At 46.1% G+C, this 23,326-nt stretch overlaps 1 protein-coding gene across 2 annotated transcripts; it reads left to right on the top strand.

Moving 5' to 3' along the window:
* The first annotated feature begins 1,117 nt into the window (after positions 1-1,117).
* Positions 1,118-22,489, top strand: CD59 (CD59 molecule (CD59 blood group)). Of its 2 annotated transcripts, XM_043580908.1 has the most exons (5): positions 1,146-1,423; positions 4,505-4,672; positions 12,264-12,345; positions 14,113-14,217; positions 20,974-22,489. In XM_043580908.1, exons 3-5 carry the CDS (start codon positions 12,273-12,275, stop codon positions 21,174-21,176), a joined length of 381 nt encoding a protein of 126 aa, XP_043436843.1. In that variant the 5' UTR covers positions 1,146-1,423; positions 4,505-4,672; positions 12,264-12,272; the 3' UTR covers positions 21,177-22,489. The 2 variants fall into 2 exon arrangements, with proteins under 2 accessions (XP_043436842.1, XP_043436843.1); XM_043580907.1 differs by lacking the exon at positions 4,505-4,672 and having other exon boundaries at positions 1,118-1,423.
* Positions 22,490-23,326: the final 837 nt, after the last annotated feature.

The following is a 23,326-nucleotide window of genomic DNA, read 5'->3' as shown; positions in this document are numbered from 1 at the left end:
CCAAGGAGCACAGAGCAGTGGTTCTCAGTCCAACCTGGCAACACCAGATTTGTGAGAGGTAGTGGAAAAGGCTCAAGACTGAAACGACGGGGCACCTGGATGGCTCGATGGGTAAAGTTTCTGACTCTTGATTTCTGCTCAGGTCATGATGTCACAGTTTGTGAGACTGAGCCCCGCATTGGGCCCTGTGTGACAGGGAAGAGCCTGCTTGGGATTCTCTCTCCCTGCCTCTCCCCCACTCATTCTCTCTCTCTCTCAAAATAAATAAATAAATGTTAAAAAAAAAAAAAAAGCCTGAAAGATCAAGAAACTGGAAGCAAAACCAGGAGAGAGTGGCATCTCAGAATCCAAGAGTTACAAGGAGGCAATAGCTAATGGCATGCCCATGAGATAATGCATGTGAAAGAGTTTAGTAAACAAGGAAATACATGTATTTGCTGGTTTTTTTTAAAGTTATTTATTTATTTTGAAAGAGAGTTTAAGTGGGGGAGGGGCAGAGAAAGAGAGAGACACAGAGAGAGACTCAGAATCCGAAGAAGGCTCCAGGTTCAGAGCTGTCAGCACAGAGCTGGACCAGGGCCCAAACTCACCATCCCCGGGATCATACATAACCCTAGCTGATGTCAGACGCTTAACTGACTGAGCCACTCAGGCGCCCCTGTATTTGCTGTTTTCCGCAGACACATTTTAAATATCAAAGCAAGTCTTGGTTTGAGACTCCCATTTCTAGAGAGGAAAACCAAGATTTGGGCACCACCAACTGAAACTCATTCCCTGACATCCAAAAGGCATCAGGATCATGGTAGAAAGCCCATGTCATAATCAGTTATATGATTTCCCTACTTAAATGGTATCTCATGCATTTACGAAAAAAAAGGAGACTCAGGCTGCAGCAGGGTTGGAGAACCTGACAGCCAGGCCAAGTGGGGGCTTGGCATGGGCACAATAAAGTTTTTTGAAACATTTTATTTTTTTTAACGAACGGAAAATCTGAAGTCATGGACTTTTCATATATTTGTTTCCTAAAACAAATCAGAGGAGGACATAAACTTTCCGTTTCTGGGGTTTTAAAGACCTTAATCTATTCGTGGCCACGGTCTTTTTTCTGAATCTGGGCGGGTAGCCTGAGTCAGCCTGCGCGCAGTGGCTGCCCCGTTGCCTGGCCAGGGCTGGTTGCGCGGCCGTCGCTCGGGTGGTCTGGGTGCGCGCGGTGAGCTCCAAGGGTCTACAGATCGCTCTAGGACCTAGGTGACCTTGGGCTCCCAGACTGCGGCGCGCGAGTGCCAGACCTAGCGGCCGCGGGGGTAGGGCCAGCGGGAGGGGGCGGAGCTTCCGGGCTTTCAGCGACCCAGGCTGAAAAGACCTGCGGGGCCAGAGCACACGGGCCGCGCGGCGCTGGAACAGACACCCTGGTTGCTGGCAGGTAAGGCCCGAGGCTGGGCTGGGCTGGGTCCGAGCCGCACCCGGAACCTGAGGCCGCAGTGAGCTAGATTCGGTGCGTGCCCTCACCTGCGGCGGGATCGGGGCGGGCGGAGACCCCCAGGAGGAGTGGCGACTCTCGGCATCCTCCCCCAGGCCCTTCTGCCCACGGCTTCCCGGCACCGGAGGCCCCTGGTGGCCTGCCTGGGGCTGCCCAGGAGAGCCCTGCACAACTCCTCCCTCCCTTCTCTTAAAAGAAGAGAAGGGGGGAGGAGTGGGCGCCCTTTCTGAAACACCCCAAATCCTGCGCGCTGTGCCCTCCGTTGCCTAGGGAATATCTTCCTGGAACCCCGACCACCTGCCCTCGCCTGGCTCTGAAGGGAAGCTCTTGCACCTTAGGGAAGAGAAATCATGCCTCGAAAGGAGGTTCAACCCGCTGCGTGTCAGGTGGTAACAGACCTTCTCTAGCTGTACAAATTTGGAATTGGAAAAAGGGCGGGACCGAAACGTAGACATTTTGTTTTGAGGGGGCTACCCCCTTCCTGGAGTCTGGCAGCGGACTTGCAAAGCAACGTTAAATCGAGGTTTGTGTTGTTATTTAACGAGAAGCAGGCTCTCCATGGATCCTGGAAATGCGCCGCGTCACATATGCCATCTCTCGGCTAGCTAACTAACACACGTGGGCGGCGGCCGGGCAATGGAAATGGGTTCTGGAAGCTAGCCTGGAACGCACCCACAATGAGAGGAGCTGGAGTTAGTGACTCACCTTGGCAGAGACTTCTGAGATCAGGTTTCCTGCTTCTGTCCTGGGCAGGCCCGGGTTGTGAAATAGTGCGTTCATCTTGCACCTTGTGAAGGCGCTAGCCCAGAGACTTTCTCACGCTTTCCTTTTGACGGTGCTTTTCCTTCTCTCTATAACCGGCTGTGGCCATGGTACCTCCTGTTGTGACCAGCTGATGCCTTTTTGTTTTTTAATGTTATTTATTTTGAGAGCGAGAGAGCACGCGCATGAGCGGAGACGGGGCAGAGAGAAAGGGAGAGAGAGAACCCCTAGCAGGCTTAGCCAGGAGCCGATCTGGGACTCAGTCCACATGAGATCATGACCTGAGCCAAAATCAAATGCTTACCCACTGAGTCACCCAAGCGCCCACCAGCTGGTGCTTTTAAAAATCATGTTCTTGGGGCGCCTGGGTGGCGCAGTCGGTTAAGCGTCCGACTTCAGCCAGGTCACGATCTCGCGGTCCGGGAGTTCGAGCCCCGCGTCAGGCTCTGGGCTGATGGCTCGGAGCCTGGAGCCTGTTTCCGATTCTGTGTCTCCCTCTCTCTCTGCCCCTCCCCCGTTCATGCTCTGTCTCTCTCTGTCCCAAAAAGAAATAAACGTTGAAAAAAAAATTAAAAAAAAAAATCATGTTCTTACTTGGTGGTGACTTTCTTCAAGAGGTTAAGGGGCCCCAGTGGAGACCTGGCTGCCCACCTCTCTCAACTGCAATACTTCTACTTAATTCTAAACAAATCAGCCCGTACATTTTACAGATTTAGAGACATAGCCTACATAGGGCCCCTGTCAAGGTTAGCTTGTGATAATAAAGAATTTGTGAAATGGAGGTAAAGACTTCAAACGTAGGAGACTTAACCCAGAGATGACTCTGTGTTCAGTTCTCAGGAAAACACCTCTTTTCTACCACTTTTGCCCTACCTTACCTAGCTTAATCTGTCTCTTGGTGACCATGGCTCTGGAATCCACCTGGAATCAGGTAGAGTTTGAAGCTTGATGTGCATGAATAGAAATGGTGAATTCACAACCACCAAGTTCATGTGTCACGGTGTAGTGGTCAAGGGCCTGGGCAGCACACCCGGGTTTGAATCTTGGCTCTGCTGTTTACTGGCTGGGTAATCTTGAGCGAGCTGTTTAACCTCACATTATTATCAGTAAAATAATAGGCCTTACTTCATAGGGTGTTAAAAGGACTGAGGTAATTCGTGGAAATCAGTTTGGCACCTGTTTGTGAGGCACAACTGGTGGCTATTAGTATTTTGGGTGTCCCCACAGCAATTGTTCCTGTTCCCCATAAGGGCATTTTACGCCCACTTCTCCAAGGAAGATACATACAGCTCAGAATGTTCATTGTTAGGGGTGTTCACATTTCTCAAAATGTGGTTATTTATGGGGCGCCTGGGTGGCTCAGTCGGCTAAGGATCTGACATCAGCTCAGGTCATGATCTCACGGTTCCTGAGTTGGAGCCCCGAGCAGGCTCTCTGCTGATAGCTTGGAGCCCGCTTTGGATTCTCTCTCTCCCATTCTCTCTGCCCCTCCCTTGCTCATATTCTCTCTCTTTCTCCCTCAAAAATAAACATTAAAAAAACATTTTTTTTAATGTGGTTATTTACTCTGGCGGTAGATTTGTAACCCCAAGGAAGATAAAGACTTGCCTCACAGAGAACCAAAAATGCCTACAACTTGTCACTTCTGTATTTTTAAAGCAGAAACAGGAAACCTTTTGCTGAACCTTGATATAAGGAAAACAGCCCATTATTACTGAGTGATTTGGAAAATCAAAGCCCAAAGAAAGTGGGTTTTACAATGAGGAGAGCAGCTGTGTAATGGAATTCACCTTGACAGCTGCAGGTACAAGCTCCTGAAAAGAAGCAAATTAAAAATTCTGGGTCAGCTCTTAAACTTCGGCCAGAATGCCAAAAAACAAAACCAAGCCCAGAGGTGCTTGAGGTTTTCCTCAAGGGGAATATGTACTTTTTATCTAAGCGCTGTATCTTTGTGAAATATCTTCACTAAACCATTGGCTATGCATGTATAACCTCAAAGGGCAGGGCCATGAGTTGGCTCTCTAATAAGAGGCCCTCTTCGGAGACCTCTAGCTTTTGCAGTCCTGAAACAAATGGCAGAGAAGGCCCTTGTAGGGAAAGCTGCAGATTTATGTGGTTTAGAGAGTTTTGGGGGGGTTGTCCCTGGCAGTTGGGACCTCCCAGGTGGCTGGGAGGGGCTGTTCATTATGATGGTGGCTTTCTGTTTGTCTCTACCTTCTGATGTAATTACTTCTGTGAACTGAGTAACTGGTTTTTGTCTAGGTGTGTCTGTATACGTGGCTGCAGCAGGCACTATATGTGTCCCAAGGTGATAAGGAGGCAAAGCTCCAAGCCTCTGACACTAAGCCACTTGTGAGTTACCAGCCCATGGTGAATGGAAGCAGGACCCACCCAGTGTGGCTCTGCAACTAACGTGTTGCCTCGGGACAGGTAACTTCATTCCCTGGGGTTCCAATAGTTTTCTAGAAAATGAGAACCCTAGATTTCATTTTTGAGGACACTTCTGGCCTTAAAGTTCATCAGCCTCTGAGGTGCCACGCTCCCAGGAGCAGAAACTAAACCGATGGGTATCTGTGAATCTCTTGGAACCAGCATCGATATAAAAGTCTCTTCTCTGGTGGCCTCAGCTTAATAATTTACTTCAGAAGCTGAATTCACGAGAAGTCTCCTCTCCAGAGAGTTTAACTGTGGGTAAAAGCTCAGAGCTGAGTTTAAATGCTGCTTTAACTATTGACCAGTTCTGGGGTTGATGCATCCGTTTTCTATTGCTGCTGAAACAGATCATCACAAGTTTAGGGGCTTAACACAACACAGATTAATTAAATCTGTGGTTCCGTATGTCAGAAGTCTTGCTGTGGGCATCACCAGGTTCATGTCAATGTGTTGGTAGTACTGTGTTCCTTTCTGGAGGCTCTGTGGGAAAAGCCATTCCTTGCTCATTCAGGTTATTGGCACAATGGAGTCCATTTGGTTAGAGGACTGAGGTCCCGTTTCCTGGTCAAGTGTCAGTTGAGGACTATTCTGGAGGCCACCTGTACGCCTCATCTCTGGCCCCCCCACCCCGCTTCATCCGTTCACAAAATCAGCAGTAGTAAGAGAGCTCCATCCTCCTCCTTGAATCTCTTGCCTCTTCTTCTTCCTCTTTTTTTTTTTTAAGATTTTATTTTTAAGTAGTCTGTAACGTGGGGCTCAAACTTACAACACTGATATCAAGAGTCACATGCTCTACCAGCTGTCAATGAGGCTCCCCCACTTGCTTCATTTTCTTTTTTTTTAATGTTTATTTATTTTTGAGGTGGGGGGAGAGAGAGAAGGAACGAGTGGGGGAAGGGCAGTAAGAAAGAGAGACAGAAGATCCGAAGAGAGCCCGATGTGGGGCTCGAACTCCCAAACCCTGATATCAGGACCTGAGCTGAAGTTGGACACTTAACCAACTGAGCCACCCAGGCATCCCACTTCTGTTTTCACATCTCTGACAGATCCTACTGCCTTCCTGTCCTCTTCAATGTAATCTCCCACATGATTATGGATAATCCAGAACAGGTTGTAACCTTAATCTCATCTACAAAGTCACTTGCCATCTAAGGTTGCCAGTATTCACAGGTACCGGGAATTAGGACGCGGACACCTTTGGGGAAGAGAGGTGTTATTTATTCTGCCTACCACAGTTGCCTAAATTCATTCCCCCCCTTGATCCAGTTTCCTCTTTTGATAAATGGAGGCAGATTAAATTTACTTTACAACATTGTGTGAGGATTAAATACAGTTAATGCATTCAGTGACATTGGACCCAGTGTAATCACACAGGCCCTTAAAAGGAGAAGAAGCCTTTAATTATTTAATTAGAACTAACAGCTTCTCTCACAACATTGTTGGGAGAGACGCTTCCAGCCCTATCTAAACTAGCCTCACCCTTGTCCCTGGTCACCCTCTAACCCAGTGGTTTTCAGTGTGTTCCTGGTTAGAAATGCAAGTTCTTGTCCCCCACACCCCAGACCCAAGACCCAGAACCTCTAGAGATGGGACTCTGCATCTGTGCTTAATGGCCTTACAGGTGACTCTTATGCCACTTGCGTTTCAGAACCGGTGCTGTTTCCTTATTTTGTTTTCTTTCTAGTCTTTAGCACTAGGTGATGTCTACCTCCACTAGATTATAAAGTTCTAGGCAGGGCCTTGCCTGGTTCACTGGTCACTAACACAGCGCCTAGCACAGTACCTGCTCACAGGGGGCTCATAAATAATTGTTGTGGGATGAATGGGGTGTTGAGAGTGAACCTACTTAACGGCAGTAAATATGCCCACTCACCAGTGAATTCCTTTCATTTGCTTAAGTTGTGTCATTAAATAGCGATGTGTTAAATGCTTCATGTTCAAGTTCTATGGATTGTTTAGATAGTTAATTTGGAAGGACTGGTTGGAGTTCCTGGATGGACAGTAACATCCCTTTGTTTTCCTTTTAAAATAATGGAATATGGGGGGGGGGGTGGAATGTGGGCTCACACTATCCATAAACTTGCTACCTAAAGCATTTTCAGGAACTTGATCAGGGATGTCTGTATTTGTAAATCACCTTGCAACGTTTCAGCTTCCTCTTCCATCTCAGGTGGATGCAAATGAATAAATAATTATCAGGTTGGTTTTATTGTAAAATTAATCTTTTGTACTTCTGAGAACTTTGGTTTTAACCCCTTGCTGCCTTCTGCAGGAACCTTTTCTGCAATGTCTGTGATCCTTGATCTCTGCTCTCTGCTTGAACACTGTCAAGTGATGAGAAGTTTTTTTACATTTTACCAAGGGAATTGCTTTCCAGATGTGCTGATACTCTGTACATTGCCTCACACACAGCAGGAAGGTAGGAGGGATGGGGTGGAGGCAAATAGTTGTTCCTTAGGAAGTCCTGATGCTGCCTTTGGAAATTACACAGGATAACCTCTCCCTCCCTTTCTCAGTGACCCTCAGCATATCTGAAGACAGTAATTGTCTCTGACTATATTTTTTCAAATAGAAGAGTCCTGGTTTCTTCCTTCAACTATTTCTCCTGGGTTCTACACCTGTTTATTTTACTATCCTGATAAACGGGAAAGAATTCAGAAATTGGCCACTAGGAATTAAAAATACTATTTCCAGGTCAGGTCTGCTGAGCCCAAGACAGAGTAACTCCAGGATTGCATGTACATTTGTCTGCTTGTTTGTTCCTTAAACTGCTACTTTTTAGTCCATATTAAGCTTTAAAACCCTCACATATTAATCTTATATTGCTTTCATTATATAGAATAATCATTACCCCTTCACAAATGAGGAACACGTCAGTTCTCATTTGACCGCTTTAAGGTTCTATGAATCGGCAGCAAAGTGGGATTAGAATATAGCTCTCTCTTGCAGGACTGCAAGAGAATCACCCAAGCCTCGTATTTTACCAATACAGAGTGTGACTAAAATAATTGTCACCAGATAGACATAGGAGAGGATATGTACACAAAACATTTTTTTACCTCAAGCCAATTTTGAAAAGTGGTATATATTTTTATACCTAATCAGGTTGAGTAGTAGAAAAAAAACTTAAGCTGCAAGTAAAATGATTTGTAAGTACATTAACATATCCTGCTATCACGTTCAGAACTCTTTCTATAAAAATGTTTATTGTTAAGAAAATATATTTAAGCATGAACAAGCTGCTCATAATTCTACTGTTCTATCAACCACATGTTCCAAAACTGTTCAGGAAAGTTGATACAGTATTCCAAGCGTCACTTTCAACAAAAAGTAATAAGATTATAGCTATTTTTAAACTGGCTTTTTCCTTAATACATTGTGAACAGCCTTCCCTGTTTGTCCCTCTTCATGGCTGTGTAGTTCCCCACCATAGAACTGTATCCTAATTTACTCATAGCCGTGTATGTTGCCAAATGTTTACTGTTTTAGACAGTGCTTATCTATCTTCTAGTGTTTACTTATTCCTGCAGATGAAAAGCCTATTTGGAGCACCCCTGAAGGAATCAGCTTCAGAGTCACCCAGAAAAAACCTGTCCATACTTCCTAAGACTGGCTTCAAGTGTGTATTACAACTCCAAAATGGTATTTTCCAGGAGGCTTACCCATCTTTAGTCTTTGGACTTTATTCAGAATGACTTTAGTCTGTTTCCAATAATTAAATCCACGGTTTAAATTTTTTTTTAATTTTTAAATTTGTTTTTTATTTTTGAGAGAGAGAAAGACACACACACACACACACACACACACACACACACACACACACACACAGAGCGTGAGTAGAGGAGAGGCAGGGAGAGAGGGAGACACAGAATCTGAAGCAGGCTCCAGGCCCTGAGTTGTCAGCACAGAGCCTGATGCGGGGCGGGGCTCAAACCCTGGAACCATGGGATTGTGACCTGAGCCGAAGTTGGACGCTTAACCGACTGAGTCACCCGGGTGCCCCTTAAATCCACTGTTTAAATGAGTTAATGTGTTTAGCAAAGAAGAGTGTTGGGCCCTCTGGGTACATTTTGCATGGAAGTGTTTGGCTTGGGTGGAGTGGGAAAGTCATGGCAGAGCATCTGATGTACACTTAACTTATGGGCATCATTTTAAAGTTTAAAGCAGGGGCGCCTGGGTGGCTCAGTCGGTTAAGCGTCCGACTTCAGCTCAGGTCACGATCTCGCGGTCCGTGAGTTCAAGCCCCGCGTCGGGCTCTGGGCTAATGGCTCAGAGCCTGGAGCCTGCTTCCGATTCTGTGTCTCCCTCTCTTTCTGCCCCTCCCCCGTTCATGCTCTGTCTCTCTCTGTCCCAAAAATACATAAACGTTAAAAAATAAATAAATAAAGTTTAAAGCTGAGGGTGTTTTAGACTAGGGGTAAGAGTTTGAAATTACGAGGTTCAGTTTGTTTTTGTTTTAATTCTGAAGAAAGATTTGCCAAAAGATGGGTGATATTATGTGACCACCAAAAGGGAAACATTTGTTATGTGTGGATTTTCCCAATATCTCTGATTATAAAAGTAATACCTGGTCCATTATAGAATAGCTGGGGAAAGTATGGCAAAAAGTAAAGGGTCAGGAAGAGAAATAAGAAATCATAAGTAATCCGTCTTAGCATTAACTACTGTCAACATGTTGGGGGCATTTATAAAACAGCTTTAAAGCAATCAGGTATTTTCTTTCCTCCCTCTCCTGCCATGAGAACGTTTTGCCCTTGGAAATTGACATTTTAGTAGTGGTTAATGAAGGCTTGGTCTCATTTCGATTTGAACAGCTTAACCCTGGCATCAGCACACTGGCCACTTCTTCCTCTGCCATCTTTGCCCTCCCCTCCCACAGCCATGTCATGGAAGCGGCCACCGTGACTACCAGCCAGCAAAGTGATGTGTTGAAACCAAGCCTTGACACTCTCCATCCAACCCCAAAATCTGGGGGCTGCCTTAACGTCTGGTGCCCTCGATGCCCCCGGCTCATCCATTCCAGGGCGTTTGTCTGGCTTCCTCACCTAATGCTACCTTCTGTCTACCCTCCACACCCCTCCCTCCCATCACCCCCTCCCTCCCCAGTTTCTTCCTCCTGGTAACCTCACAACTCTTCAGTAATACTATAGTGGCGACTGCTTTCGGAGTGCCTTCTTGAGTGCCGGGTGTTGTACCATGCAGTATGTGTATTTATCCCCATGCTAATGAATGGAGAGTGGAGTTCAGAGGTTGAGTTCACAGCACGTAGGTGGCAGAGCCAGACCTGTTCAAGGCCTTGTTCAGACTCTCCAGACCAGACCGGAAAGCCTGTCCCTTAAGCAGCTCATTGTTTCTTCCCTGCTTTTGTTAAGAGATGAGCGTTTCTTAGGAGGCAGGTTCTTTCCGATGCACTTCATCAGGGGACACCTCTGTGTATGGCCCCGTTTGTCATGCTGCTGTCACCATTCCAGGGGAAGCCTGGAAGTTCCTGCCAGCCTGACACCTTCCCAGTTCCTGACCCTGGCCTGGAGCTCCCTCCCTCCTCCTCCTCCAGGGGGGACACCTGACGTGGCAGCCGTTCTTATTTTGGAGCCCCTGCCCTGCTGTGGGGAACCTCAGATTAATACCTTCCTCTCCTTGTTCTTCACAGACCTGAGCCCTGTCTAACTTGAACGTGTCAGTTATCCTTTCTGCCCAGAAACTGGTGAACATGAGAAGCCAGGCGGGGAGCTGGCAGTGTGCCCAGGCCCAGGTCACTCACTAGCAAGGGGAGAGTAGATGGGGTTCTCACTCCTCTGGCTCCAGGCAGAGGGCATTGCAGGGCAGTCAGGATGCCAGCAGGAGGGGCTGAGGCCTCTTCCTCAGCCTTAGAGTACGGAGGCCTCAGGGCCCCCACCTCTCAGGGGGAGGGGCCAGGAAGAAAGATCCGAGTACTCAGGTACTCAGAACAGGAGGTGTAGTAGACATGCCTGTCTGAGTTAGGGCAAGAAGTCGGTGTGCATCCACACATCCACCACTTGTGTGTGCCTGGCTGTGTCAAGCACATACTCATTTAACTTGTTTTACCTCCATAAATCCTCGCGGTGTTGGATCGCACCTCTGTACCCGCCGCTTGTTGTAGATGAAGTGCATGAGGCCTGGTTGCAGCCGCATAACCTGCCCTACATCCAGATCTCTGCCACTCCGACATCTGAGCTCTAACCTCTGCCCTTGGGCACCTCCAATCCTCACTGTATGGGGTTGCTGTGGGTAGCTAACCCCCAGGCGGCTCAGCATGGGGTGGGGGGGGGGGTGGCCATTAGTAGGTTGTTGCAGATTTTGAAGAGGCCCGAAGGAAGTAGAGGTTATTCAACTTGTAAAGAAAGGCCAGGCCCTGTTTGGTTTTCTTCCTAGTTCCCCACACATCAGGAAAGCCCCGTGTCTCTTTCGATCCAGGCATGACTTACTCAGTGTTTTCTTTGAGCAATGCCAGAATCTGTTCTTTCTGGTTCTCAACCCTCCCCTGACCATCTTCAGCCCATTCCTGAGCAGAGGATGACCTTCAGAGGTGTGGAGATGATGTTCCTAACTTAAAGAGGGGTGGGGGCTCACCTACCAAGAGACCCTGGGCCTGTCAGGCAGAAGTCCTGACCTGTGGGGCTGAGGGGCCTAGATTGTGGGGCATCTTGGTTTAGAGGCACTGTTGCCTCCTTGTTTCAGGAGGGGGTCGGGAAGGTAGGGGTGGGATTGGGAGACTTCTTAGAGCTGACTTATACTTACTCAGTTAGAAATCTCTCTGTGCTTTGCCTTCCTTATCGGGTGAAAAGGGTTTGAGCTATCTCAACCCTTCCGTCTCCTCCCCTGATGCTCACTGTACCCACGTAGGCATTACTGTAGTGGGACTGGTCGTCAAAGTCACCCAGACTCCTCTTTACCTCCCCAGAGGGGAGGAGGTGAACAAGGCGGTGTCTCCATCACACTTGCTACGGTGGGGAGCTTCTGTGCATGCTAAACCTTTGCCTCCTGTTCTGCCGCAGGAGGCACCGGCATCTGGAGGGCACCAGTGTCACCTGTCTGGCCTGACACACTTAGTGGCATGGCCTGGAAAGGTGACCCTTGCTAGGCCCCGGGCCCAGCCAGCAGCTTCGGGTGGGGGCAGCAGAGTGGGAATTGTAGTTGCTGAATTAAGTATTTTTCTCGTATTCCCGTTTGACTAAACAACACTTATGGGGAAGAGAGTGCTATCCCCACTGCATGATCGTGACGACTGTGGCTTGGAGTGGACGTTTATTCACGGCCACTGTAGGTGAGAGCTGGGGTTGGGGCCCGGGCACTGCTGACTCTCGGCCAGGTGCACATTGACTCCCACAGCCACCCTTCTCCCAGGACCGGCAGCGTTTCTTTAGTAACCTGAGGTTTGGGGGCAAGAGGAGGGACCAGGAGAGCACCTTGGTTCACGGCACCCCAGACCATTTCTAGACCATTTCTCGATCTGCTAACTCCTTCCCCATGCTACCTGAAGGCTCCAGGCCCTCCAGCTGTTGGTCTCTGAGATAACCAGCACCCATTTGTTGGTTTGTGACCACCCTTTGTGTCCCTTCCTTGGCAGAGTCTGTGGATGATCACGATGGGAAGCCAAGGATTCATCCTGCTGGTGCTCCTGCTCATCCTGGCTGTCCTCTGCCATTCAGGTGAGCGGTCCCCGGGGACATGGATCTGAACCATGAGGTCATGCGCTCACTTTTTCTTCGACCTCAGCAAGACTGACCCAATGCTTAGCATGTGGGTACGTGGATATTTGCACACTGAATGAACATGGTAGCTATGAATATTTCTGCCCAACAGAATTTCCAAAGGTGAACTTTGGTTCCACTGTTTAAAGGTTTGTCAAGAAGCCACATGAAGGGGCACGTGGGTGACGCGGTTGGGCATCTGACTCTGATTGCCGCTCAGGTCAGGACCTCATGGTTCACGGGTTTGAGCCCTGTGTCAGGCTCCGCGCTGGGAGCGGGGAGTCTACTTAGGATTCTCTGTCTCCCCCCTCTCTCTGCCCCTCCCCTGCTCACTGCTTTCTCTCTTCCTCTCTCAAAAATAAATAAATAAACATTAAAAAAAAGAGAAGAAGAAGAAACCAAATGAACTCTGGCTCTAGCCAGGAGAAGATTCAGTCCTAGGAACAACCTTTCAAATGGCCGTCTCCAGGATCCGAGCCAGAATTCACCCTCCCTCTTACATTCTCCCCTCTCATGCGTGTGTACACGCATCCGGAACAGGAGGGGACTGCAGAAACATTGCGTCTCTGTCCCTTCCGATTGTGGCTCCCCTCCCACACAGGGGCAACCAACGCCCTCAGGAAGGAAGAGGCAGAGTGGGCTAACCACCCCCCCCCACCACCTTCACCCTATGGGGGGGCGCCTGGCTCCAGGCATCTGTCTCGTCATCTGCAAACAAAGTGGTAGGAGGGAGTTATTTGGACCGACCTTTCAAAGGTTAATCTGGAACCTTCACAGATGGAGAGTCGTCTGCTAGGTGGGATTTCACACCAGGGAAGGCGAACATGGCCATTTAAGATGCTCTAGAGAGCTTAGCTCCTATATGCTCAGATAGTGAGCCACTTTCTTCTGGCCTTCTGGAAAATTCCCTCCCCCCTGGGGATGGATATATGCTTTGGCCTTAGAACTGCAAGTTAGCTCTTGGGTTCTAAAACCCACACTTGGTCTGGGTTTCACCATGACATTCTTCTATGAGATTTTACATATTTCATTTTCAAAAATGTCCTTTCACACAGACAGATACTGCCACATAACTGATTATCGATCTGTGAGAATGTGATCAGAGAGTATTCGTTGCCTGGAAGGCATTTATAGAATTCTGTTAGTTTATTCTCTTGATAGTTACCTTTTTTTTTTTTTTTAATTTTTTTTTTCAACGTTTATTTATTTTTGGGACAGAGAGAGACAGAGCATGAACAGGGGAGGGGCAGAGAGAGAGGGAGACAAGAATCGGAAACAGGCTCCAGGCTCTGAGCCATCAGCCCAGAGCCCGACGCGGGGCTCGAACTCACGGACCGTGAGATCGTGACCTGGCTGAAGTCAGACGCTTAACCGACTGCGCCACCCAGGCGCCCCGATAGTTACCTTTTAATACATCGCTGCAAATTAATCACTTTTTAAAAATCACTTCTGGTTGAGGGTAAGAGGAAGCTTCTCATTTGCACAGTTCTAGGGATTTTGACACATGGAAATTCTTTTTGTACTTGTATCAGGGTCCAAAAATTGCTGCTGGGACTGCAGTTTGAGGTTGGAAAAATAGATCTGCTACGGATCTGTGTGGGAATGGAAGCGCGCTGTGAGCTGCGAGCCCCTGTCCCATCGAGTGCAGATGGTGGGCCTCCTTCCGCCAGGACGGCAAGTTAGTGCTGCTCTAACAAGTCCTGACGGGTTTCTTTCTGATTCTAGGTCATAGCCTGACATGCTACAGCTGTGTGTCACCAGTGAGTGGTAACTGCACTAAGACCACCGTTTGTTCATCGAATTTTGACTCGTGTCTCTACATTGAAGCCGGTAAGAGCCTGCCCCTTCCCTGCCTCCTAACTGTAAGGGGATGAGGAGGGCCTGGGAAAAAATGAGCGCCACATTCATTCTCATCAGGCTTGTATTCAACAAGCAGTAACTGTCATCTGAGAGAGAAAAATAAAAACACCCTTCAAGGTTATTCTCTTCTTCTATACTCTACCACAAAGCCTTTCCAGAGTCAGCCACAAAGAATACTGAACATATCAGGTGAACTCCTAAAAGGCTCGGGAGACCCACAGGTTCAGAAAAACCCAATAGAAAGGAGAAGAAGATTAATTTGCCTAGAAAGAAGAAATCCTTCAATAAGTAAGGACAAATCAGAATTATCCTGTCTGACTGGAGTATCTGATAATTTTGATATAAATTCCTGGAATGTGGCTAAAATTCCAAGCCCTACAATGCAAGGTCCTTGATTGTGTAGGACAGGTCCTCTACCTCGATAGAGAGGCCCATAATAATTCATTGTTAATGTAGAAAGCACAATAAGGCCCCTGGAGAGAACATAGCCACTCACTCCACAAATATTTGAACACAGTTATGTATGAGCACATGCATCAAGTTAACCTTGATCATCTGTGTCTCTTCAACCACATCTCTCCCACCTCCCTCCACAAGAAGTGTCATTTCCAAATAAGAGAATAGAGGCAATATTTTTTTTATATTTAATTTTATTTTTTATTTTTTTAAATTTGTATCCAAATTAGTTAGCATATAGTGAAACAATGATTTCAGGAGTAGATTCCTTAATGCCCCTTACCCATTTAGCCCATCCCCCCTCCCACAACCCCTCCAGTAACCCTCAGTTTGTTCTCCATATTTATGAGTCTCTTCTGTTTTGTCCCCCTCTCTATTTTTATATTATTTTTGTTTCCCTTTCCTTATGTTGATGTGTTTTGTCTCTTAAAGTCTTCATATGAGTGAAGTCATGATTTTTGTCTTTCTCTGACTAATTTCACTTAGCATAATACCCTCCAGTTCCATCCACATAGTTGCAAATGGCAAGATTTCATTCTTTTTGATTGCCGAGTAATACTCCATTATATACATACATATATATATATGTATATGTGTGTGTGTGTGTATATATATATGTATATATACGTATGTATATATACATATATATACATATGTATATATATGTATACATATGTATATATATGCATATATATATGTATATATACATACGTATATATACATATATATATACACACACACCACATTTTCTTTGTCCATTCATCCATCGATGGACATTTGGGCTCTTTCCATACTTTGGCTCTTGTTGATAGTGCTGCTATAAACATGGGGGTGCAAGTGTCCCTTCGAAACAGCACACCTGTATCCCGTGGATAAATGCCTAGTAGTGCAATTGCTGGGTCGTAGGGTAGTTCTATTTTTATTTTTTTGAGGAACCTCCATACTGTTTTCCAGAGTGGCTGCACCAGCTTGCATTGCCACCAACAATGCAAAAGGGTTCCTCTTTCTCCGCATCCTTGCCAACATCTGTTGTTGCCTGAGTTGTTAATGTAAGCCATTCTGACAGGTGTAAGGTGATATCTCCTTATGGTTTTGATTTGTATTTCCCTGATGATGAGTGATGTTGAGCATTTTTTCATGTGTCGGTTGGCCATCTGGATGTCTTCCTTGGAGAAGTGTCTATTCATGTCTTTTGCCCATTTCTTCAGTGGATTATTTGTTTTTTGGGTGTTGAGTTTGAGAAGTTCTTTATAGATTTTGGATACTAATAGAATAAAGGCAATATTATGTGTAGAGTAAGAATTAGATTAGCAGTTAGGAGCTCCCGTCTCCCATCTCTGTCCTGCCTCCATCCAGTAAGTTCCTTCTGCCTGTGTTTTTTCATTTATGAAATGTAATATGTGTATTGGATGGTAGAGGTGAAGAGGAGAGGGAAGGAGGGAAGTAGAGCCAAATCTTTTTTCCAGCTCTCAAATCCCATTGTTTCTGATTGTTAAACTTTTATTGAAAAATTTTCCAACTTTACTGAACAGTAATTGATAGAGAAAAATTGTGTATGCTTGAGGTACACAGTGTAATGATTTGATATTTGTATGCATTGTGAAATGATTACCACAGTGATCTAAGTAACACATCCAGCACCTCACAGTTGCCCTTTTTGTGTGTGATGAGAACACTAAGATCTGTCCTCTTAGCAAATTTCAAGCATACAATACAATATTAGTAACTATTCTCACCATGCTATACGTGAGACATCCAAAACTTATCTATCTTATAATGAATTGTTCCACTTTTAAAAGTGGTTTGTGTAGGGGCGCCTGGGTGGTTCAGTGAGTTAAACATCCGACTCTTGGCTTCAGCTTAGGTCATGATCTCACTGTGAGTTCGAGCCCCACATCCGGCTCTGCTCTGACAGCATGGAGCCTGCTTGGGATTCTGTCTCCTCCTCTCTGCCCCTCCCCCTCTTGCTCTCTCTCTCTGTCTCTCTCTCAAAATAAATAAAAATAAACTTTGGGGAAGAAAAAGTGGTTCGTATAAATAACAAGACCCACCTATTAATAGTGGCCAAAATCCAAAATGCTGACAACACCAAATGCTGACAAGGGTTCAGAGCAAAAGGAACTGTCGTTCGCTGCTCGTGGGAATGCAAAATGGTGCGGCTTGGCAGTTTCTTAAATAAGCTAAATATACTCTCACTGTGTGATTCAGCACTCACTGAATATATACCCAAAGGGGTTGAAAACTTCTGTCCACACAAAAACCTGCACACAGATGTTTCTAGCAGCTTTATTCATGGTTGCCAAGATTTGGAAACAACCAGATGCCCTTCAGTAAGTGAATGGGTAAAGGAACTGTGCATTGTAGTACATCCAGACAATGGACTAAAAAGAAATGAGCTATCAAGCCATGAAAAGACATGAAGGAAAATTAAATGCCTATTACTGAGGGAAACAAGCCAATACGAAAAGGCTACGTAATGTATCATTCCATGGTAGGACATTTTGGAAAAGGCAAAAGGAGACCATAAAGAGGTCATTGGTTGCCAGGGGTTAGCAGGAAGGAGGGAGGGATGAAAAGGTGGAGCACAGGATTTTAGGGCAACAAAACTACTCTGTGTGATACTATATTGGTGGACATGTGCCACGTGTATGTCAAATTGCATGCAACACCCAGAGCGAACCGAAACGTAAATGATGGATTTTGGATGGTAATGATAAATCCATGTGGGTTCCTCAGTTGTAACAAGTGTACCACTGGGGGGGGGGCGGTGGGGGAGATGCTGATAAAGGGGGAGGTTCTTTAGGGTGGGCACAGAGGTGTCAGGGGGCTGAGAACTCTACATCTGCTCAATTTTGCTGTGAATCTAAAGGTCCTCTAAAGAATAAAATCTATTTTTTTAAAAGGGATAACATGAATCTTAAATATTTTTCTTCTTATGTACAGAAGTCCCCAAATTCGGCCAGACATGTAATAGCAGTTCTTGAACTAGAGCTGTTTTGACCTTGCAGTAAGACAGATACTAACAGAGCACCTAAATCCCCCTGCAGCTCGGATTGACGTCTCCTGGGAGAGGCAGGGCACACTGTCAAAAACATGAGTCAAAGGTCAGGTACTCATTGGAGAGATCATTCAACTACTCTAGCCACATTTTCCCCAACTAGAAAGTGGGCATACTTCTCTTCTGGGGTCAGGGGGGCAGTTTGAAGAGAAAACGCACATGATGGTGCTGTACAGAGTGAGTCTAGAAGAGAAGTAGGCGTTGAGTGTGAATTCAGCTGATACTTCCTGGCATCCTGGCCGTGTCCCAGCATTACAAACCACGTGCTTAGACTCTGGCAGAAGCCTCGTGACTGCGCCAAGCCATCATTGCCCTTATGACCTTCTGAACAAGGGGCATACTTAGAGGTGCCGAGGACAATTAGGGACTGTTGCTTGGTGACGTTAGATGCAAACTAAATCTTCAAAGAGAGCCGGGATGATGCGTCAAGCAGAGAGAGAACCTCTAACATTCCAGTGACTCTGATATAATCCGCTTTATTTGGGTGGTTCTGACCCAGGCTTTGGTGAGCTCACCACATCAGAGGTTGTTATGCAAATAAGATCATTGAAGTAGAGGGGCGCCTGGGTGGTTCAGTTGGTTAAGCATCCGACCTCAGCTCAGGTCGTGATCTCACAGTTCATGAGTTTGAGCCTGGTGTCAGGCTCCCTGCTGAAAGGCTCCGAGCCTGGAGCCTGCTTCAGATTCTGTCTCCCTCTCTCTCCCTGCCCCTCCCCCGCTCGTGCTCTGTCTCTCTTTCCTTCAAAAATAAACATTAAAAAAAAAATTAAAAAGATCATTGAAGCAGATGCTTGGCTCACTGCAGGACACATAGTAAATGATTAATTGGTAGCAATTATTAATAAATTGCTATCTGCTCTCTCCAGGCTGTTAGGTTCCCCTAATGAAAATTCTGGTAGCTTTAATGTTTTTCCAGTTCCACTGCCTGGTTAGTATTATGGAAAGCAGTAACTTGCCCTATTCTACAGCATCCTCTATTGGAGGCATCTTAAATACCGATGACCAAGAAAGTAAAGTCACTAGAACACTCTGGCCTCTGCCACTTGACCAAACTTCATTAAAATTCAGTCCAAACACACATTCCCTCTGAGGAGGAGGTGGGACAGTTACATTTGCAATTATGAATGTCGTTTTGAGGGCATCTGGGTGGCTGAGTCAGTTAAATGTCCGACTCTTGATTTTGGCTCAGGTCATGATCTCAAGGTCGTGAGATCAAGCCCCAAGTTGGGCTCTGTGCTGATGGTGCGGAGCCTGCATGGGATTCTCTCTCTCCCTCTCTCCCTGACCCTCCCCTGCTTCTGTGCACCTGTTCTCTCTTTCTCTCTCAAAATAAATAAAACTTTTTTAAAAATGTAGTTTTGGGGGCGCCTGGGTGGCGCAGTCGGTTAAGCGTCCGACTTCAGCCAGGTCACGATCTCACGGTCTGTGAGTTCGAGCCCCGCGTCAGGCTCTGGGCTGTTGGCTCGGAGCCTGGAGCCGGTTTCCGATTCTGTGTCTCCCTCTCTCTCTGCCCCTCCCCCGTTCATGCTCTGTCTCTCTCTGTCCCAAAAATAAATAAATGTTGAAAAAAAAAAAATGTAGTTTTGTTCCCAGCCATGAATGAAATTTAGTTACAAGCCTTTAATAGGGAAATAGGTATCTGCATTTTTTTTTCTTTTTTCCCAGCACAGAAGATAAGAAAGGGATTCCAGGGCAAGGCCCATACCTCTTATGTCTGTATAGCCCCAGTTTGTAGCACACAGTCTTGGCACATAGACAGTTATTTCGGAGAGGAAAATCTACCATAATTCCTCTCAACTAACACATTGTTTTTCCCTTCATTTTTCTGAATATTAAAAAAAACCATGGGATAGTTGGCATATATGCTTTTGGCTTTTATTTTTCTATGTGTGCAAAGATTGGGACCATAGTGGCATGTTTTCTTGGAAACTCTTCCTATATTACTGAATAGTCTAATGATTTTTAAATGAAGTTTAAAATATTTTAAAAAGTTATCCAATGACTTAAAAAAAAAAAAATCTCGGTCCATAAGCGATATATAAATGAAGGATAGTCTTCTGGGAAGGTAACACTGGTAAATTCCTTGGGGATTTTTCCAGAAAAAAATTAATGCATTTACCTCCACACATACACTTTATTTACACAGATGGCTCTCATTCTACATACTGTCCTGCATCCACTCTATTGAGATATAATTCACATACAATTTAAAATAATACAATGCAGTGACTTTTAGTGTATTCACAAGGTTGCACGTCTGTCATCACTAACTCCAGAATATTTTTATCCCGAAAAGAAAATCCTTACCCATTAAGTAGTCACTTCCCATTCCTCCCTGCCACATAACCCAGAAGTTACTAATCTACCTGCTGTCCCCATGGATTTGCCTGTTCTGGACATTTCATATAAACGGCATTCTACAGTATTTGTGGCCTTTGTGACTGGCTTCTTTCACCAAACATAATGTGTTTAAGGTTCACCCGTGTTATCACGTGTTATCAATACTTCCATTCATTTTTATGGCTGAATAATATTCCAGTGTATGGATAGACCACATTTTGTTTATCTATTCACCAATTAATGGACATGTGGGTTTCCACTTCTTAGGGATTTTTTTTAAATGTTTATTTATTTTTGAGAGAGACAAAGTACGAGCAGGGAAGGGGCAGAGAGAGAGGGAGACACAGAATCTGAAACAGGCTCCAGGCTCTGAGCTGTCAGCACAGAGCCCGACGCGGGGCTCGAACCCACAAACCATGAAATCATGACCTGAGCTGGAGTCGGATGCTTAACCCACTGAGCCACCCAGGCGCCCCCTGCAGTAACCATTCTTGAGGATCTCTCCTAATCTTTTTCACAAGGAACTTCATAGAGCAAATTCTAGAAGTAAGGTTGTTGGATCAATGGGAGTATGTGTTTAAAAATCTTAGCAAACCCCTAAAACCTCAGCACGATCCCCTGTGGGCTCCCACCACACACAGCTGTGCGGGTTCTCATGAGACTTTGGTTTTAGGGAAAAGTTCCTTTTCCAGCCGCATCATCAGTCGCTCAATCGTTCCCCTTTATAGCCCGACTAGGATACGTATTCTTGCCCGGATGTCTCTACTTCCCTTCGGAGCTAGGTTCTAAGAAGTAGGATCAGGAGTTCGAAGTAGGATCAGGCACAGAACATTGCCCACTTGCTCACCCTTGTGTGTGTGTCTCCCCCACAGAGCCCAAATCCTATTACTACCAGTGCTGGAAGTTGGCGGACTGCAGTTTCGAGCACATCTCAGCTTCCTTGGGGCTTCAGAAGCTCCAGTACCGCTGCTGCCAGCAGGACCTGTGTAACAGGAGCTTTGGCACCACTGTCTCCGGGACGATGGCTCTGCTGGTGACCCCGCTGCTGGCAGCAGCCTGGAACCTTTGTCTCTAACTCAACACTGGGAGGCCCTTCTCCTAAACTTTCTGTTTCTGTATATTCCTTGTTTCCTCTGCTGCTGCATTCCCAAGGCTATTTTCACCTGGATCCTATTGGGAAGGATTAAAACTAGCTTGAGCCACTTGGTAAAAAGGGAGACTCAGCGCCTTTGAAGACCGGTCGTGTTGGCAGCAAAGACCCGTCGGAGGGAAGAAACTGAAGAGGGAGGCGAGGGCGATTTGAGCTAGGTCACGTGCTTGTTGCAAGACCAGCTTTGCGGTGGCCGCTGGAGTACATTAGACTCTGCGTGTCTCCTTACGTTTCCGTCTCATTCCTTGAATGTAAAGAGTATCATGAGTGCTTTTGGGGGGAGACCGGGGCAGGGGGTTCTTTTCAGCAGTCTCTCGGGGAATGCTTTCATCCTCTCCCTTTACGGGCCCTGTGCTGCCACGCAGGCACAAAGAACCTTCCACGTGTGGGCTGTCAGGGGCAGTGAAATTCCTAATGCAGAGCAATTGGAATGACCTTGGTCTTCGCAACTAGCAGGTGTCTGGCAAGGAAGAAGGTAAGCCCTCCACATGGCGGGGCACGGAAACCGCAGGTCTTCCGAGATCTGAGTTTTCCTCTGTCCCTAGATTGTGTATGGGCTACTCTGTCTTCCCTAGAAAAACTTAATAGGACATATTAATGATATGTTAAAACTACCCCTCCCACTTTTTTATTGGAATGGTGGGATATCTTGGCTGTGTCACACATAGTTAAAAGTCTGAACATTTGGACATCCTGTGTTAAAAATGACTTGCGGTATTAAGTGTGCTTGTTTTGCATAGTACTGGTAGCAAGTCTCTTCATACGTGTACTTATACTGTATGAACACAATGGGAAGAGCCTCTGAGTTGCAGGTGGGGACCTCCAAGTGTCCTCACGAACAGCAGCAACAGCAAGGGTGTGATTTGCCTGCCAACTTCCGGCCTGTTGACTCCTAGCTGACTTAGCACAGATTGCGTAAAATGCATGTGTAAGGGTTATTAACATAATCACAATTGTTAAGGCTTTGGGAAACTCTTCTGATTTCCTGAAAAGTGATCCACCTTTTCAGGAGGGCAACGTTTTGCCTTTTTCTAGTGGGTGATGGTGAATAATTCTTAAGGTCCGGTAGACTTAAGGACATTTGTGTTCTTATAATCTTGATTGTACTTAGCAGCATAGCCTGATTTTTGCAGATGATGCTAGGCTTCCATGATTAACATTTTTTTTTAAGACCCCTTGATTATGTAATCTCAAACTGGGAGGAATGCCCTTCCAAAAATAAAATTTAATCAAATGCACGAGCGTGGTTATTGGCCCGGAAGGAAAACAACATGCGGGACGCCCAGTGGTAGCAACTGAAAGAGAAGAGCGTGACCAGTGTCAGCTGTCTCGTGTTGATGCCCTTACTTGAACAGAGACGACTAGGACCTTCCTCAACAAAACCTAGCATTGCCTTGGTGGTCTGGGTTACTTACTGGCTCCGTGTTTTTCCTTACAGCGTCTTTAATTCCCTTGTCCAAGACAAAATACTACGTGTACCTCTTTCCTCACTTTCCCGCCCAAAGAAGTACTGAAGTGCGCACAGCTGCTGGCTGAGCAAAAAACAGTTCCTTTCACACAGGCCTTTAGGAAACAGAACCAATTTTGACTCACTTATGTAGAAAATTAATCTAGGGGAACTTCTGAGGGAGAATTCAGCCAGACTACAAAAAGCCAGGATTTGGGCAGTTCCAAAATGTTCTCTCTAAAGATTCAGATTCTAAGGTGTGACTGTCTGACTGCTGTCTTGGGTCACGTGCCCACTTTGGGGCCAGAGTGCGTCGAGAAAGGGATAATTGTCTAAAGCAGACTCTGAGTGCTGCTAAATAGGGAGATGGGGAGAGGGCTCCTGGGAGTTGAAATGACCAAGGGTCATAATAAATGGCCTTAAGCTTTGGGGTTTTTTTCTGCAAAAAGTTCCGACTCACACCATGGACTGGAGCATTGGGCGTCTTGACCCAAAGGCAATAGGCCAGATGAGTGGAGAGTCAATAGCCTTTGCATGGTTTTTATAGGAATTTCCATACTGGGTTTAATATTGGGGGGTGATAACCCCATTGGATCCTCTCTCTTGGGGAGTGAGCTATGGATGCAAG

Source organism: Prionailurus bengalensis, chromosome D1, assembly GCF_016509475.1.
Source record: "Prionailurus bengalensis isolate Pbe53 chromosome D1, Fcat_Pben_1.1_paternal_pri, whole genome shotgun sequence".
Taxonomy (NCBI): domain Eukaryota; kingdom Metazoa; phylum Chordata; class Mammalia; order Carnivora; family Felidae; genus Prionailurus; species Prionailurus bengalensis.
This window is presented reverse-complemented; position numbering and strand designations above follow the sequence as displayed.

Excerpts from the sequence above, each read along its gene's own strand:
- CD59 (XM_043580907.1), top strand. The coding sequence starts at position 12,273 with ATGATCACGATGGGAAGCCAAGGATTCATCCTGCTGGTGCTCCTGCTC. Across the intron at positions 12,346-14,112 it reads GGCTGTCCTCTGCCATTCAG|GTCATAGCCTGACATGCTAC; the intron begins GTGAGCGGTCCC and ends TTCTGATTCTAG. Across the intron at positions 14,218-20,973 it reads GTGTCTCTACATTGAAGCCG|AGCCCAAATCCTATTACTAC; the intron begins GTAAGAGCCTGC and ends TCTCCCCCACAG.